Below are 17,072 nucleotides of genomic sequence, written 5' to 3' on the forward strand. Positions count from 1 at the left end.
TAACAATTCTGATATGAAACATTGGTATTTACAAAATAGCTCTTGGGAAAAAAAACAAAACAGATTCTGTACAGTACAACCTGATAAGTTAGTAAATTACATTGGTAGGTGACTGTGCAGGTGTCTTTATAACCGAGAATACATTGAATTCAAGTCGTAAAAACTAAACTTTGATTTTGTTTTACCACCAAACTGTCGGTTTAACCAACACTTCAAACAAAGAGCTTGTGTGCCCCCGAAGTCAAAATGATTCTTGAAATATTACAAATCATAACATCACATGTACGACACGGGGAACATGTTTGAAATCGTGTGACTGTGTAAACAACAGAAATCTCCACCGGATGTGTGAGAAGTATCGATGTAGCAACTGTTCATCTGGTGCTTCACATCCATTTAAAAGAGCGTGTCTCAAACACAAACTTCGACCTTCACTTGAGAGCAGCATGAATACGCAGCCGGAGCTGTCCTCACACGGCCGAGCTGCCGTCGTGGCCCAGGATGTGGCTGATGTTGTGGGCGGGGCGGTTCGGCTGCTTGCTGGAGTCGGCTGACGAGGTGTTGGAGAGCGACAGCAGCGGAGACATGGGCATGGACGAGCCGTCGGAGGGCATGCCCGTGGCGATCTCGGGGAACAGAGAGGTGAGGCTGAAGTTGGATATGTGAGGGGTGATTCCCGACGAGTTGGAGATGGGCATCGGGGGCATATCTGTGAGCAAGGAGAAGCTGGTCTGACCGAAACCCACCGGGCGGGGCGGGGAGAGGATGGAGCCGAAGCGGTTGTTGAGTTGCGGAGCGCTGCCCTTGTCGGCGCTGGGGCTGGTGAACATTTGGTTGGGGAAGTATTGAAGGGTGACGTCACTGGGGAGGCTGGGGTGTGTCGCTGGAGAGTAGGAGGGGTAGAAGGAGGGTAGAGTGTTCTGCGGCTCCACGGGGAGAAGGGCGGGCGCACGGGAGACGTTGGACTGGCTGACCGGAGGGATGAACGTGGAGTTGGGGTTGATGGGAGGAGGATTCATTCCTCCCTCGGGAATGAAAGGGAAACCGAAGTTCTGCGTTATGTGTTGCTCGGGAACCAGGTTGTTTTCCCCGGGAACCTGACCGCCGTCGGCCATGAAGCGAACGATGGTGCTGCGCCGCGCGTCTCCTCCAGACTGCGGGCGGCCCAGCAGCCCCCCCCCTCCAGAGGCCAGGGGCAGGTGGCCCTCCGGCTCGAAGGGGTTGCTGGATCGCAGAGCGCCGGAGCGAGGTCGGTCCCCGGGTCTCAGCTTGGTGGGCTGGGTGTCCCGGGTGAGGTGCCGGGAGTGCTGGCTGACGGCGGCGGGGGGTCTGGAGGGCGCCGAGGAGCGGCCCGGCTCGGAGCTGCTGTGGGGGGCCGGAGGGTGGGGGAGACCTGCTCGCACCCCTGGGCCTCCGTGCATGTTGCTGCTAACCTGAGATATATGGCCCTTGTTGCCTTCTCCGAGCCTCATGGCTGCGGCCTTCTGCGTCTGCGGCCCCCCGGGGTTGGAGGCCTTGGCCTGGAGGTCTCCTGAGGAGCTTCCAGGCACACAGCTGTAGTCCATGCTGACGGGGGGGCAGCACTGCACCGCTCGCTGGTGGTTGCTCTGCTCAGGAAGGTGGGGGGAGAGGAGGCTTTGCATAAAACTCTGGTGACACGCTTCCTGCTCTCGGGGCAGCGGCGGTCCGACCTGAACTCCTTGTGAACCAGGGTGAGCGACACTGTAGCCGCCGCGGTTCCTGCTGTCTGCGGGGGGGCCAACGTTCATCCTGAAGCCCCCCTGCTGCTGCCCCTGAGGGCCCCTCTGAGAAGGAGGCACTGACTTTGCTGTCATGTCACTCCCACGAGACACCTGCAACTCGAACCCACCGAGTTGATGAGCTCCTCCACTCATGGCCTTGAAGGGCGGACACTCTGAGACCCGCTGGACGTCAGCCGACCCCGGGTGGTCCGAGGGGGGGCGGCTCTGTGGGTTGTGTGAGACCTTCCCTCGGGACGTGTCCAGGTAACCGCAGAGCTCCGGCTGCTCCTGGGGGGTGCCGTGTCCAGACTGTAGGTGAAGACCCATGCGCTGCTGCTGGTCGCCGTTTGTGGGGCTTTTACCGATGAGCGCCTCCGCAGAGTAACTGGAGACACGATGGCGTTCCTGGCGCGATGGAGCGCAGGCGAGCTCGGACGAGCGGGACACGGGGTTGCTGGGAGGAGAGATGAGCTGCTGCTCCAGGCTCCTGGAGCTCATCATCCGCTGCATTGCATTATGGTCCTGACCAGACTGAGGGAGAGGGGGGGGGGACAACATAAGATTAAGATTAAGATACATTTATTTGTCCCAAACACAAGCACAGACATGGACAAGCACACTCATGCAAGGAGGGAAATGTAACCTCTGCTTTTAACCCATCTGGTGCAGGACACACAGAGCAGTGGGCAGCCATGTACGGCGCCCGGGGAGCAGATGTTGGGGGAGTAAGGTGCCTTGCTCAGGGGCACTAGACAGGGTAGGGAGAATCCTCTTGGATTTTTGGACAGATCAATCCAGGTTCGAACCAGAGACGAACCAGAGACCTTTTCTGCCCATAGTCCAAGTTTCTGCCACTAGTCCACCGCCTCTCCATCATTATTACTGTGAAACATATTATTCTATAACCTTTCCTGAAGGTTCCCATATTGATGGTAAGTCTTTACTATTTTGTATGTTAACACAGACAGACAATAATCATATCAGTGCAAGTAGGTAGTGAACAGCTGATATCTGATGTGATTTAAATGGTGAATAAATATATAACATGACATAACATGTCTAACTGACGTTTGAGTCGGATTTTGAGCTGGACACCACTGTTTCTTATACTTTAAACATGTTGCACTTTGTTTAATATACATTATTTATTTAAAGGGGTTAAATAGAAACTTTGATTTATTTTTGAGTTGCACTGCTGACTCAACTCATAAGCCCTCTTTTTGATTTACTTTGATCACGTTGGAGTTGCTGGTTTAAAGGGACTCTTACCTTTGTTGCATTTGAGAATTACAGCACATTCAAATCATCCCGCCTTCCTCCAATGCCCCACCCCCTCGTTCCCATCCGCGGTGTTTTTTTGAAGAAACTTTATTTACAAGCAGACTTACAATTACTGCCTCCGCGCACGCACGTGAGTTTTTGTTTACCAAAGCAATGGATTCGGTAAGTTATATACATTTACATTCACATGCCTTGATGACGCGGGCCCGAATGCGCCACAAGAAGCAGACGGAAAACCTGCATGTCCATGCAGCAAACAGACAGGTCTGTCGGCCAATAAGGTCCTTCGGTCCGAAGAATTTTATTGGTTGAAGTTTTCACTAAATATTATGAGAGTGAAATAATTGTTTGTTTTTACTCCTGGTGGGTCTGTCTTGCATTTTAGAGTGTCATTACCTTATTAATACCAATTTAACCTTATCCAAAAAAAGTGTAAAAATGCAACAAAGGTAAGAGTCCCTTTAAACCTACAGTTTTGCACTTTAATATTTGAGCCTTTGTTTACATTTTGTTTTGTGCTGCATTATACGATGACATACAGTTTGTTGTTGTCAAAATAAAATTAACTGAAATGAAATGGTCAATTTGATTTTTTTGGAGGAAAATTAATCGTTTAGATTAATCGATAAAATAGTCGACCGATTAATCGATAGAAAAATAGTCGTTAGTGGCGGCCCTAATATGTATAGTTCTGCTTCCTGTTAAATAACTGGTTGAATATTCACTTTTTTTGGTCAAATGTATCAACTAATATAAAAAACCTGTTCATTGCAGTTACATTTTTATTTATTTATTTTTTTTATTTTTGAAGTTCTGTTTTAATGTTGTTTCTATCTTTTATGCTTTTATCTTTTTATCTTGTATTATTTTAATGTAAGGTGACCTTGGGTGTTTTGAAAGGCGCCTGCAAATAAAATGTATTATTATTATTATTATTATTATTAAAAGCAACAAAGCTCGACTGTAACCCTGCAGGAGACCAAGTCGGTGCCACCACCCACCTTGAGGTGCTCCTGCTGAGCCAGGTGGTTGCTGTGGTGGGACCGGGACCCGGCTGCCTGGGCCTCGCAGCTCTTCTCCTGGTGTCTGAAGTGCTGCTGCTGCTGGATCTGCTGCTGCAGATGCTGCTGGTGCCGGGAGTGGGAGCTCTGCTGCTGCTGTAGCTGCTGTTGGTGCTGCTGATGCTGCGTCTGGGGCTGCTGCTGCTGGAGCGTCTGCTGTTGGTGCTGCTGCGGGTGAGACTGTTGGTGTTGCGTCGGCTGTTGATGCTGCTGCTGCTGCGGTTGTTGGTGGGACTGCTGCGTGTGCTGCTGCGCCTGCTGCGTGTGCTGCTGATGCTGCGTCTGCTGCTGATGCGAGTGCTGCTGCTGCTGCTGAACTCCGGACTTCTCCAGGTGATGGGGCTTCTGTTGCAGCACAGCCGGTGAACCCGTCTGATTTCCTCGGACCGGTCCTCGCTTCTTCTGCACGTGCTGCTGCTGCTGCTGCTGCTGCTGCTGCTCTTGTTGCTGCTGCTGTAGCGCCCTCTGGTGGAGTGAGTGACGCTGGCCGAGGTCAGGCTGTGTCAGGTGGTGTTGCAGATGATACAGGTGGTGTCTCTGCTGCTCCTGCTGCTGCTGTTTCATGTAAAGGTTCCCGCCCAGGTGTTGGCCGGGCTGGGCTGCGGGATGCTGCGGGTGACCCTGGGGCAGGTGGAGCACCCCCGGCTGGATCTGCTCAGGCGGCCCTTGAGGAGCACAGTGCCCATCTGGGGGTCGCACTACTGGGCTCATGAAAGAGTTGGTGGAGAAGAGGGGCCCTCCGCTCTCTGAGTTGATCCTTGTCATGACACCTGAGGGGGGGGGCAGCAGCTGTCCCATCATCTGGCCGTGGTCAGGAGCTTTGATCTCCATGTGGGTGACACTGGCGGCCGACGGAGGACAAAGCTTGGGACGTTTTCCAGTGTTCAGCATCACGGCCTCCTGGGCCTGACGCTTAGAGAGAATCTTCCCTTGTCGCTCGCCCACGCCAACGCCGGTCTGAGCCCTCATCAGCGCAGTTTTCAAGGGGTTGTATTCGTTGGGCTGAGCCGCACCCGAGCAGGGGGAGAGGGCGTTGTTCGAGACTTGGGATATGTGGGCTGAGGTCCCCACAGGAGAGGGCACCGAGCCCTGTTGGCCTGCCAGACTGGGGGGGCCGGGGTAGGGCTGCTGACTGGAGCTGGGTCTGATCAGGTTGTTGACACTGAGGCTGGCACCAGGACCACTCTGGGCTGAGCTCTGAGTCTGGACCTGGGGCAGCGACTGGGACTGGGAGTAAGAAATGTTTTGTTGATGTCTGCTTCCGTTCGGTGCACTCACAGGCCCCTCCCCCACTTGTCTCCTGACTGACACGTGGACAGCAGGTTTAACTGCGTCCATGGGCTTAGTCCCTTTCGCTTGCTGACCATTTGAGCCTCTTTCTTTACTGTTAGAAACCGGCGAGGGCTTGGGAGGCTCCCACTGGTTTGTTACAGGGTTAGACGAAGCCGTGTTGTCCCCGGTGCAGCCTCCACTCCTCCTCCCGGGGCTGTCCTGTTCCAGCATGGCCAGGGCCAGCATCTCCGCCTGCTCCGACGTGAATGTAAATGCTCCGAAGGGGCCTGATGATGCGCCGATACTGTGGCCCTGGGGGAGCATCGACGCCACGGAGAAACCTCTGCCTCCTCCGGCTCCGGTAGACATGGGAGAATCGGTCTGTCGGCTCGATGTCATTGGGTGCTCCAAGGTTTGATCGTCAAGGTTAGTGTACACCTGCTGCGACAGGGCAAAGTCCTTCCTGGAGGGAGCGTCAGAGGTCACGGCCAACAGACTCTCCTTCCCTGCTGCTGTGGAGTGTTTCTCTTCCTGAGTCTCTCTGTCTCTCCTGGGGGCCGGAGGTGGTTTGACCTCAGTGGGATGGCAGATGGAGGGATGGGATGTGTTGATGTCACTCGGCTGTGATGGTGCTTTGCTGGCAGGGACTCTCTTGCTAAATTCTGCACTCGTTGAGGCGACGGAAACAGAGCTCTGGGCTGAAGACAACGTCGGTGCCGGTGATGAGAGCGCCGCAGTTACGGACCCAGAGGATGAAGTGGTGGTCTGAGGCTGAGGTTTAGTACAGGGCACGGGGGGTTGGGTGTGAGATCTCTGCGGAGGACATACAGATGTTGGCGTGCTGGCTTGCTGATGTAAAGATGCTGTTGTTGTGACGTTGCTGACGCAGACCGGGGTCGAACATGCGGTGGAAACAGTGGTGGACGTGTACCCACTCTCCGTGGCACCGGCCGAGCTGACCACAGAGCGGCTCTGTCTCGAAGCAGCAGCGGTGGCAGCTGGTTTGCTTTGTGCTGGGCTGGCTACCGTACAGGTGGCTGGCTCTTTAACCTCTGGTACTGAGACTTTGGTTACAGCCGAGTTGTTGCCAGAAACTACCGCTGGTTTACTCTCTGTGACCACAGCTGCACTAACCGATGGCTTCACTGGTGTGGCACCGACCGTTGTTACTGGAGTAGCCGTAGAGCCAGTATAAGTTTGAGTGAATATAGCATCACTCTGAGATGCACTGACTAAACTTTTGCTCTGTGAATTTGATTGACTGACTGTATTGGTCTCACTAGATGAACTAGAGACGATGATTTTCGTTGTGTTTTGCGTAGAGGTTACAATTCCTGTAGCTTCACTGCTATCTGTGCTCGTGACAGCTGTGGTACACTTGGGGGCAGTGTCTGTGATTTTTACAGTGGAGGATTGTAAAACTTGAGATGCTGTAGTTTGAACCGTCTGACTCTCTCCTGCAGCGGTCGTGGGCTTCGCTGATACGACAACAGCAGGCTGCACCTGAACGAGCTCCTTGTTTTTGACCGGTTTCGTCCTTTTAGCTGTCGCTCTCTTTGTTTTCAAAGGTGTGCGAACCCTCTTTCCAGAAGGGTTAGAGGCATTGACCACCAGCCCGGATGGGACTGGGGGCAAACAAGGGACCTGCAGCTGCTGGACAGGTAGAGCAAGTGTGGTTCCAGAGACAGGCACTGGAGCAGGAGGCTGCGGCTGCTTCTGTTGGACGACTGCTAACTGAGCAGCTGCAGGCTGAACATTGTTCTGACTAGAGATGGTGATCGGGAGGCCCTGAGAGATGCTCTGGTTGAGACTGCTGAGGGCCCCTAAACTGTTGAGGGCCACATTAGTAGTTGGTTCCTCCGTGGTTGTGGGCTGGACCAGCTGGAGTGTACTGTGGCCACCCCCGGAAATCGCCTTGTCGGAGGTCTTAATGGGCTGCAGGGCGAAAACTTGGCCATTCACAGTGATGGTTTGTGGGGCTGAAGGAACCGGGGGAGAAGACGATGCCTGGGTGACGTGCATCGTGGGTTGGCTCATTGGAGGCGGAACAGGACGTGGAAGGATGTGCACCAGCTGCTTCCCTCCAACACTCTGTAATGAAGTGCTAGACGTCGAACTGCTGGTTGTGGATATTTGAGTGGACACCGCTGCAGGAAGTGCAGAGGGAACGGCCGAGGGCAACATGCCAACCTGAGGATTCTGAGGGGCAGGTGCAGCCTGATTGGGCGCCTGGATGATCACAATATGCTGACAGGGTGTCTGATTGGTTATTTCCTCCCTTACAACTGACTGGGTTGGGCAAGTGCTGGCCTGCTGCAGGAAGACCACGCTCGGGTTGTTGGAGTTCTGTGGTGCCGTTACACCTGAGGCTGCGGCTCCGCTCGGGTTCACCTGCAGCACCTGCATGGTCTGGAGAAGTGGCACCAGGGCTGGCTGAGGCTGGGGAATGAGGGCCGTTGCAGGACTGGGAAGCAACGACCCTTGTTGAAGGACGGCGGGCTGGGGCTGCGACACCACGGCTGGCTGGGGTACTACGGCCGACTGAGGGAGGACCGCACACTGAGGATGGGGGGCGAGGACAGGCTGAGGGTGTGCCTGGTTCGAGACAGCAGGCTGCAGCTGGGGAGGTCTCTGAAAGGGCTGCGTTTGAATGTGGGCAGTAATGGGTGCCTGCTGTACGGGGACATTTGATTGCATCTGTATTTGAATTGGCTGAACAGATGGTTTGGTGCCCACCGGACACAGAGTCACCTGCTGAACAGTCTGGGTGGTGTTACCGACCTCTGGGGTGGGTAGACTCTGGCAAACTGGCTGTACCGTGTTCCCCGCGATCTGCAGCGTTGTCCAGGTGGTCTGCGTGCTGCCTGCTGCGCCGGCCCTGAGAAGGGCTTGACTGTTGGGGACCGCACTGTAACTCACTGTCCTGATGGCAGTGTCCTGCGTGACCCAAGAGGCCACGTCTGCGGCTGTCGCTCTGGTTACACTCTGGGTAAATGTGGGGAAAGTGGACACAGGCAAAGCAGAGCTCTCAGTGGGGAGCTGCGGGGCCGAGGCGGCTGTTAACATGAGATTCTGGGCGGGGGTGGCAGGTTGCGTTTGCTGGGACAGGGCTGTCGGGATCTGGAGAGTGATGTAAGACACAGAGGGTGGCAAGGTGGGGGCTGCGACTGGTGTCTCGACCACACGCTGCTCTACGACTCTCAAGCCGGGCGTGGACTGGGCGGGTGTGACGGCGGACCCCGGAAGAAGTGCAGGGGCAGAAGAAGATGTATTGACTTGCAGCAGGGCTCCGTTAACCCTTAACCTGCCACTAACATCAGATGGTGGCTGAAGAATTAAGGCTTCTGATGGCGGTTTCCCGGGGCTGTTCTCCATCCCTGCCGGGCACATTACATTCCCGTTGGAATAGACGATGATCCCTTTTGGTAGCTGGTGAGTTGGCGCCACCTTTGCCACATTGGCACAGCGTTGTTTTCCCTTCCAGTGGATGGTGGGGTCCTCCAGGATGCTGACGTCATGGGCGTTGAGGAGCTCCATGTAGTGAGCACTCTCCTTCCTGAGCTCGTCCACCTGACGCCGCAGCCGACGGATCTCCTCCGCTGCACAGAGGACACGCACGCACCATCAAATCAATTATGCACTTTAATGACTTCAGTTAGAATTTTACTATGAGCAAATCAAAACATATGTGTGAGGTGTACATTTGTAAAAACCTTACCTTGGACTTTATCTCCTCCCTCCAGAAGCATTGCGTCATTTTGTTTCTTCAACTCGGTGATGTAGCGAAAAGCCTGGTCCAATATCATATTTTTGCTCTACAGATAAGAGGATGAAGATCTGATATTAACTTATACCACATGTACAGACAATATTATGAGCATAACATGCTACTGAGTAAGAGAAATAATAATGTCAGCTTGTCCATTACCTGTTTAAGTGCCTGGGAACAGGGCAGAAGATTACCAATGCGGTTGATCCCAGTGTTGATCTTCTCTTTTCTGTGTCTCTCAACTAAACAAAGAAGGGAATAAACTTGATTGATCTCCAGTTACAGAAAAACATACAAAACTGAATCAAAGGACGGGAGATCTTTTACCTGCATTGTGAGATTCTTTGTTTTTCTTCTTTCTGTAAAAAAAAATGAATTGAGATCACAAATTGAATTACAGTTGGCTGAAATCTACCTGTATTTAAAATTTGGTTTCAAAACACAACAACCAGCAGATGAGATCCTTACTTGGGTTTACGACCAGGAGTCTGAGTTTCCGTCATCTCTGGCATCCTGTCCTAACAGTAGCCTTCGGGTTAAAGTGCCAGTCAACACATTTAATAACTGGACCTTAAATCCATCCCGTGTCCAACCTGCAACGAATACACCATCGGGACAGAGGATGAATTATCCTGACGCATAATGACACTGGAACAACAGGGATAACAATCATTTAGCTTTAATTAACCTGCAGTAATGTTTAGTGATGGGGGAAAAAATAGATTCTGTTCAGTATCGCGATATTTTGCGCCCGCGATTATATCGATACTGTAGCACAAAGTATTGCAATATTTACAATTATATATGTAACAGCCCCTGGCTGGCAAAGCAAGACGAGGAGAGTTTCAGAGTTTAAAAGATACCTAGTGTGTATGAGGAAAGGATGTTCTCCACTGCAGGAGATATAGTAACGGCCCAGAGGAACTTTAACATCTGAGCATGTTGACCGACTCCTTTTTCTGAAAAAAAATGCCAATATGCCCAAATGAATTAAACATTTTGGGTCATGACCTTGCAGCCAACTGGACTGGACTCTAGTAGTACACATTTTTGTTTATTTTTCTCAATTTGATTGAAGCTCTAGGTTACTCTTATTTATATGATTATTCTCAGGTTTATGTTACTCTATTATGTCTGCTTTATGTTACTGTATTTAAATAATTGTAAGTTATTTGCTGGGAGCTCAGTGTTCATGTGAGAGGTCTCCTATTCAGAAAATAATTACAAAGGTCCTGTGTCCTGAATGTTCAAACACAGTTTTTTGCACTTCAGTAAATGTGTAGAAGACAATGTTGTTCACAGAATTAAATGTGACATTTGAAGTGAGTTGAGCAGTCTTATTTTCCTCATTTTTTGTAATGCCTTTGAATAATATGGGGGACATGAATCGCAATAAATCGCAGAATCGAATCGCAATACTTGCAGTATCGCAATATATCGCAGAATCGCAATACTATTGAATCGTCACATTTTTGCCAATTCCCACCCCTAGTAATGTTGTCATGCTTTCATACAGAACAGATGATACAGTGATCAGAAGAGGCTGATCAGCTGCATTGAGCTTGTACCACAACTACTGGATGCTAACAAGCTGCTGTAAACCAACCTAGCTCCACAGCTAACTTCAAACTCACCTCCCTGCATATTACACCATTACAACTGTTCAACCATTAGCAGCTGTGACGACGAGTGACTTCCGGTTAACGGTGGCGTCAGAAGCAGGTTTACAGATAATTATCCCCTCACTTAAATGACAAGAAACTAGCATTCTGAGCCAGTAGCTATTAGGCTAGCTTTATGTTAGCTAGGTGGCTAGCAGCTAGCTTAGCTCCCCGTTACCGACTTGATTACAGCGCGAATTAAAGGCGGATTTCCCCGCGTCGCCGCTGATGACCAGCAGGTGACGTAGGGCGGTGGTTACTGACCTGTAGCCTCGGCATGGTGGAGCCCGTCGGCCTCTGTGGGAACTTTGAGTTTGGATGCTAGCAAAGCTTTCCACTCAACTCATCTCTCAAAACAATCTGGGTAAACCTAACTTGCGCTCACACAGGAGGAGCTGGCAGCCAATAGGAGTGCAGATGTGGGAGGGTTCAGCCAATCAGGAAGCGGTAAATGGGATGCAGGGGCGGGTTCACAGCGAATGCACCCAGATATGTCTACTGTACATTTTTCTGCACACGTTTTTCTTTTAAACCTTTCTTCAGTGTATTCAGGAAATGATTCACTATGAACGTGTAGAAAAAGAACATTGACAACGCATTTACTGCAAATAGTAATTCCTTTATTTAGATGTTAAAAAGTCTTACAATATAGAGCTCCAGAAAAGATAAAATTCTTCAAAGAAAGAAAAAACATGCTTATACTACAGTGGAGAGGACAAAACTCTCCTTGCATGCAGAGGGATCAGAGCTTCCTCTGGGTAATACACTGTTTTAGACGACCATAACCCAAACTTCAAAACTGAGCCTCAGAAACTCACCAAGCAACAGAGGCTGAGGCAGGAAGTTTGAGGAGACCATTTCTGCACGGTGGCAACATAAGGTGCCAAAGGTGTTTAAGGCAAGATGTCTCTAATCACTTCCAGGTGTTTAGAGACACAAATCCAAACACACCTTTATTGTACCACTGAAAATAATGCCCAAATCCAATCCTAAAGAGCCAATCTGTTGTTATTCGAACATTCCACACAGGACATTGTACACATTCAATACAATATTTTGTTTGTTTTACTCCTCGATGTTTTACTCTTGGTTGTAAAAAACCCAGGAGAACCTCTGAACCTTTTGCCTCCTCAATGTAAAAAATAAAAAATAACAGAAACAGTTGAAAGGGGAATTAAATTAACAGGCTGGTAAATAGTTATTCAGAAATTATGAGTGGCGACAGCATCTTCCCACCACCGCAAAACCGTTCAGCCTTCCTTTAAGCCTGTAACGGGGGGATGCATTTCTGCTTTTGCCCCCTACAGACATGACATATCCACAAAGTGATTCATTTCCCATGCGTCCCAGGGCTCAGGTGGTGAGGGAGTAGAGTTGTGACTCTTCCGTGGAACCACTCAAAGTGTCACTCCGAGCTGATCAGCTGGGATTTGTGTGTCAGTGATGGTCTTTCAAACACTTTTACTGCTTCTAACCAACTGTTTTCCCTTGCGCCACAGTATAGATATGCCCCCACTAGCTTGAACAACCGCATAAAAACAACTCAAACACAAACAGTATGATTTGCAAACACCACACCCTCCCCCCTCCACCAAGTCTAAAACTGTCTGAAGTTGGCAACGTTGTCAATACGAACACGTTTGGATACTGAGCTTTTTGTCACTTTCTATTTTCTGTATGAGGAAAAGGGGAGCAATAAAATATGCAAAATCAAAGGGGACCCCTTTGCAAAATAAATGCAGCAATTTTTGTACTTTAAATTTGTTTTCTCTTTTTAGCGTCCTTTGAAGAAAGTGTTGAATGTGTCGACCCTGGGGCATTTGTCACAGTTCTGTTTCTGTGGAGGCGAGCACATCGGTGCTCTTTCCATGTTGTTACTCTCCCTTCTGAAGCTCTCCGGTGGGGGGGGCACATGGGCTGCGCAGGCTCTTCTGCAACACATGGGCGTCTGCCGGCTCTATCCTCTTGTAGTAATTCTTTTTTGTTTCGATGATCTCAAATCCAAACTTCTGGTAAAAGTCGATGGCTGACTCGTTGCTGATCTGCACGTGACTGCAGGGACGGAAAAAATGAGTTTAGTTAGAGGTTGGACAGATGAGGGCTGAAAGAAAAGGTCAGTTGGAACATTATCTGTAAAAAGAATCTAATTAATCTACCCGGAAAATACACATTAACTTCCACTCCTTTTTACTAAACTACAAAAATCTAGATCTCATCATACGCTCTTTACTATTAGACACTCACAGGTAAATGTTGTCAAAAGTTCCGTCCTTCTCACAGATGTTTAGCACATGATTCAGCATCTTCGTACCTGAGAAGAGAAACATTGGCAAAGTTGGAAAACAAAAACAGAAGATCACAAAGTGCATTACAGCGTCTCGAGCAGATTCAAAGCTCCTTACCAATTCCGAGTCTACGGTAGGGTGCTAGACAGCCGAGTGTCATGATGTACAGTCTCTTCTGGTTCTGAGAGTGGTCCACTCTGCAGCACACAGCACCCACTGCAATGTCATTGAAGTATGCTGCAAGAGAAAGAAGCAGAAACAGTGAAAACCAAAACCCAGAGAATCCCTAACGCTGTACAACGTAGAAAGATATGACTTATAAGTTGCATAGTAGAGAAATCTACGGAAGAGGATTAGGGCCACTGTGGAAAAAACAAGTGAGTTCTGAGTTTAAACTCAGAATTCTGACTTTGAACTCAGAATTCTGACTTTTTTCTCAGAATTCTGACTTTAATCTCAGAATTCTGAGAAAAAAGTCAGAATTCTGACTTCTGACTTTAATCTAAATCAGAATTCTAAGTTCTGACTTTAATCTAAGTCAGAATTCTGAGATTAAAGTCAGAATTCTGAGAAAAGTCAGAATTCTGAGTTTAAACTCAAAACTCACTTGTTTTTTTCCCACAGTGGCCCAAATCCTCTTCCGTAGAAATCTGAGGGTTTATTGAGAGAAAAATGATATGTGGTAATGAAGGAGTTGTTTAAAAATACTTTTCATTCATGTGGTTGTTAAATCTGCTGCTTGCACCAAAGACCGAATACTGTCAGTGTTGTTTGATCCTTCTCAACTCTTTTTCAGTTGTAAGACTTTTTCTATTTTAAAACATGATTGATTTGTCATTTTCTTGATGTGTGCTACATGACGCATCTCTTACCTAGCTTTGCAAGCTCCCCGACTTCCAGCACATCTTTGTAGAACTTGTCGTTGTAGCTGACAGGGAATATGACCTGGTTCAGGCGTTTGAGCTGCTTGATGTTGTGGGGAGTCACGTCCCCCAACTCGATCCGGCTACTGGAACAAGAGCAAAACGGTCAAATGGCTGATAACATGTAACACAATCAGACTGAGAATTTTTGACCTCAGAATGCATTCAAGAGTGAAAACAACACAAGCTGGTCATCGTGTTTTGATAAATGAAAGTACAGCTGATCAGTTGTAATATTGTTTTCCCAAATCAACCAAATGGATACATCTTTCTTAAAGCATAATATTGTTTATAGAGTCAGTGCCAAATAAAGTATCAACGGTAGGTAATTCATTTCTGGGTCATTTTTTTTTAACGATAAGCGTTAAATATTACTGAACAGCAGCTTGTGGCTGTGATGGGTCTATTTAACAATTGTTTATTAGTCTCACAAATGATTGGCAGGTTACTTCTTGATAATCAAAATGATCATTAGTGGCAGCAATGATTAATCCCCTAAGTCCGGTCATGCAACAGGCAAACCAGAGTAAGTGGAAAGTCCACAGACCTCGTCCTACAGCACAGAGGAATGACAGGTAGTTTAATTCAGTAAACAACCATCTCTGGAGCTAATGCTTGAGTCTTAAATGTATATCTATCCTGGTGCACCTGTTAAAGTCCAGAGTAAGACTTGGGATTGATGTCCCAGTGAGTGACCCAAACACCACAGTCCATTTAGCCTGGTCGAGTGGGTCACTGGGGTATTATTAGTATGAACACACATCCAAAAACAGCTGGTGGTCACGTGTGTTTTTCGTTGGGATGTGCAGAGCCAGCATCTACACACACACACACACACACACACACACACACACACACACACACAATCACACAATCACACAATCACACACACACTTTACAGGGGGGTGTTTGAGGAATCCTGACTGAAGAATTGAGACAGAAGTGTGTGGATCGCCCAGGTGTCATCTGAGGATCGAGACTTTCGCCACAGAAGCGTAGAAACGTGGAGCTTCTCTGTTGGAGTTTCACTTTGACAGATCGGGTTGCACCTAGCGATCAGCCTCTCTCTGGAGCTGGGGTCGGGTGTAATGTTAACCCAGCTGACACCGAGTGGACCGACTCCACGGATCCTTCAGCAACGAGTCGGATCGTGGAGTTGACAGACGAGCTGGACTGAGCTCAAGTCCCACTGAGCTGTTGTCCACCACACAAATGATCCGAGAGCCAGCGGCTGACACTTAGCTTAGCTCCACCAGGTTTACTGACTCAGCTTCCCGGCAGCAGCTAGCTAGCTAGTTAGCTTAGCTCGTTAGCGACTTAACCCGGACCGAGCAGCGGGTTAACCTAACGAGAACAGCCGTGACAGAAGCAGCTTAGCATCGGTGCTATCGTTTGCGTTTTCTCTCCGGCACCTGGGAGCCGGTAGCTTGGCAAGCTAGCGAGTTAGCTTAGCTAGCTAGCCTCGCCGTCTGCTCCCCGCCTCCTCTTGTAGGGAGGAGGAAAAAAAGACAAACTTTACTGGTGCTAAGCTACTTATCCTCCACTCGGATTCGCACACTCACCCTTTCATTGTAAACGGATATTATCCCTTATTTTCGATGGGGCCGAACTTTGCCGTAGTTTGGGGTGAGAAGGAGGAGATTTGACAGAGTTGGGGTCGGGGACGGCTCCCGTGTTACCCTCCACATGTAGCTAGTTGCGCTGCTTGCTGTTAGCTTAGCCGCCGCACTCCTCCACGACTGGAGCCCCTGACCTCTGACCCCCGCACATGCGCACAACCGCTGCTGCAGATCCGCCGGGGACTTCTTTCACCCGGGTTCGGTCTGTCAGGCTGCACCGCGCCTGCACAGGACACTGACAGGGTTTCCAGATTTATACCTAAAAACCATCCAGGGCTCCAGGGATGAAACAATAAGTTGTTTAATTCATAAATACGAATCAACTCTTTAAGTCTTTTTGCAAAATTTTTTAAAAACTGTAGGAAACGTTGGTGGACTTTCTAATGATTAATAAACTATCAATCACCAAACCTATAATATGTAATTTACATGAAAGTGTCCTCAAATTACTATGTGTTTAGGCCGAAGCACTGACAGGCACTTACAGACAGTGAGCCCCTGTTGAAATTGTAAGGATTATTATTTTTATTTTTCAGGCAAATTAATTCGCTTTTTGATAGCTTTAACATTCTCAAATTCTTACCAAACTTAGCAGAATGATTATTATAAAACCTCTTCTCAGTTGAATCATATGCTGATAATACTTGAGCCTTGAGCCAGAGGGTGAAATGCTCCTTCCCAATACCCACATGAAAGAGAGACCCAGAGGTGGATGTCACCTCAGATAAGTGGCTCTGTGTGAACCATAACAATTTCAAATTAAATATATAAAAAAAAAAAATAAAAAAAAATTAAATTAAATAAAAAAATGAATTAAATTAAATTAAATTAAAAAAAAATTAATAAAAAAACTGCACGCGCACATCCTGCGCAGAAACCTACTGAGCACATCCTGCGCAGAAGACCATTGCGCAGGAATTGCGCGTGCAGGTTTTTTAATATTTTTTTTTTAAATTAATTTAATTTAATTTAATTTAATTTAATTTAATTTAATTTAATTTAATTTAATTTAATTTAATTTAATTTAATTTAATTTAATTTAATTTAATTTAATTTAATTTTTCTTTTTTCTTTTTTTTATATTTAATTAATTTAAATTGACATAGTGTAATATGTTTTGCAATTAATAGGTAATTGAAATACTGCCAATTTTAAGAGTTCAGTATAAAGTGAGTCATATTAGGTATATTTCAGCTCATATTCATCAGTTTGACATGATCCTGGATGCAGTTTTGTTTATTTTGTCACAGAACATTAGTGGTTTTGAAAACTGAATAGTTAAAGTCTTATGAACCTACAAACTGAATTAAAACAAGCTTATAAAGTTTCGCTTGCTCTGGTGCTCGGCCCTTTAAAATCTCTGCGGCGGATCCTGGGAGGCGGATCCAAAATGGCGGCGGTTGCAGTGGCCCCCCCTCCCTCCCAGCAGAAGAGAGGCCAGTGAATGAAGTCAGCTGAC

At 48.2% G+C, this 17,072-nt stretch overlaps 2 protein-coding genes across 3 annotated transcripts; both read right to left on the reverse strand.

Annotated features, from left to right (window-relative positions):
- On the reverse strand, window positions 1-9,702 carry LOC133026576 (basic helix-loop-helix domain-containing protein USF3). Its single transcript, XM_061093458.1, has 6 exons — window positions 9,594-9,702; window positions 9,453-9,484; window positions 9,285-9,367; window positions 9,075-9,171; window positions 4,025-8,955; window positions 1-2,273 (listed from the first exon to the last, which is right to left on the reverse strand). Exons 1-6 carry the CDS (start codon window positions 9,635-9,637, stop codon window positions 471-473), a joined length of 6,990 nt encoding a protein of 2,329 aa, XP_060949441.1. The 5' UTR covers window positions 9,638-9,702; the 3' UTR covers window positions 1-470.
- Window positions 9,703-11,384: 1,682 nt separating this feature from the next.
- naa50 (N-alpha-acetyltransferase 50, NatE catalytic subunit) lies at window positions 11,385-15,737 on the reverse strand. 2 transcript variants are annotated; one of them, XM_061093460.1, is made up of 5 exons: window positions 15,557-15,737; window positions 13,944-14,077; window positions 13,189-13,308; window positions 13,031-13,097; window positions 11,385-12,838 (listed from the first exon to the last, which is right to left on the reverse strand). In XM_061093460.1, the coding sequence occupies exons 1-5, from the start codon at window positions 15,562-15,564 to the stop codon at window positions 12,661-12,663; spliced, it is 507 nt and encodes a 168-aa protein (XP_060949443.1). In that variant the 5' UTR covers window positions 15,565-15,737; the 3' UTR covers window positions 11,385-12,660. The 2 variants fall into 2 exon arrangements, with proteins under 2 accessions (XP_060949443.1, XP_060949442.1); XM_061093459.1 differs by having other exon boundaries at window positions 13,944-14,080.
- Window positions 15,738-17,072: the final 1,335 nt, after the last annotated feature.

Source organism: Limanda limanda, chromosome 20, assembly GCF_963576545.1.
Source record: "Limanda limanda chromosome 20, fLimLim1.1, whole genome shotgun sequence".
NCBI classification, from domain to species: Eukaryota; Metazoa; Chordata; class Actinopteri; order Pleuronectiformes; family Pleuronectidae; genus Limanda; species Limanda limanda.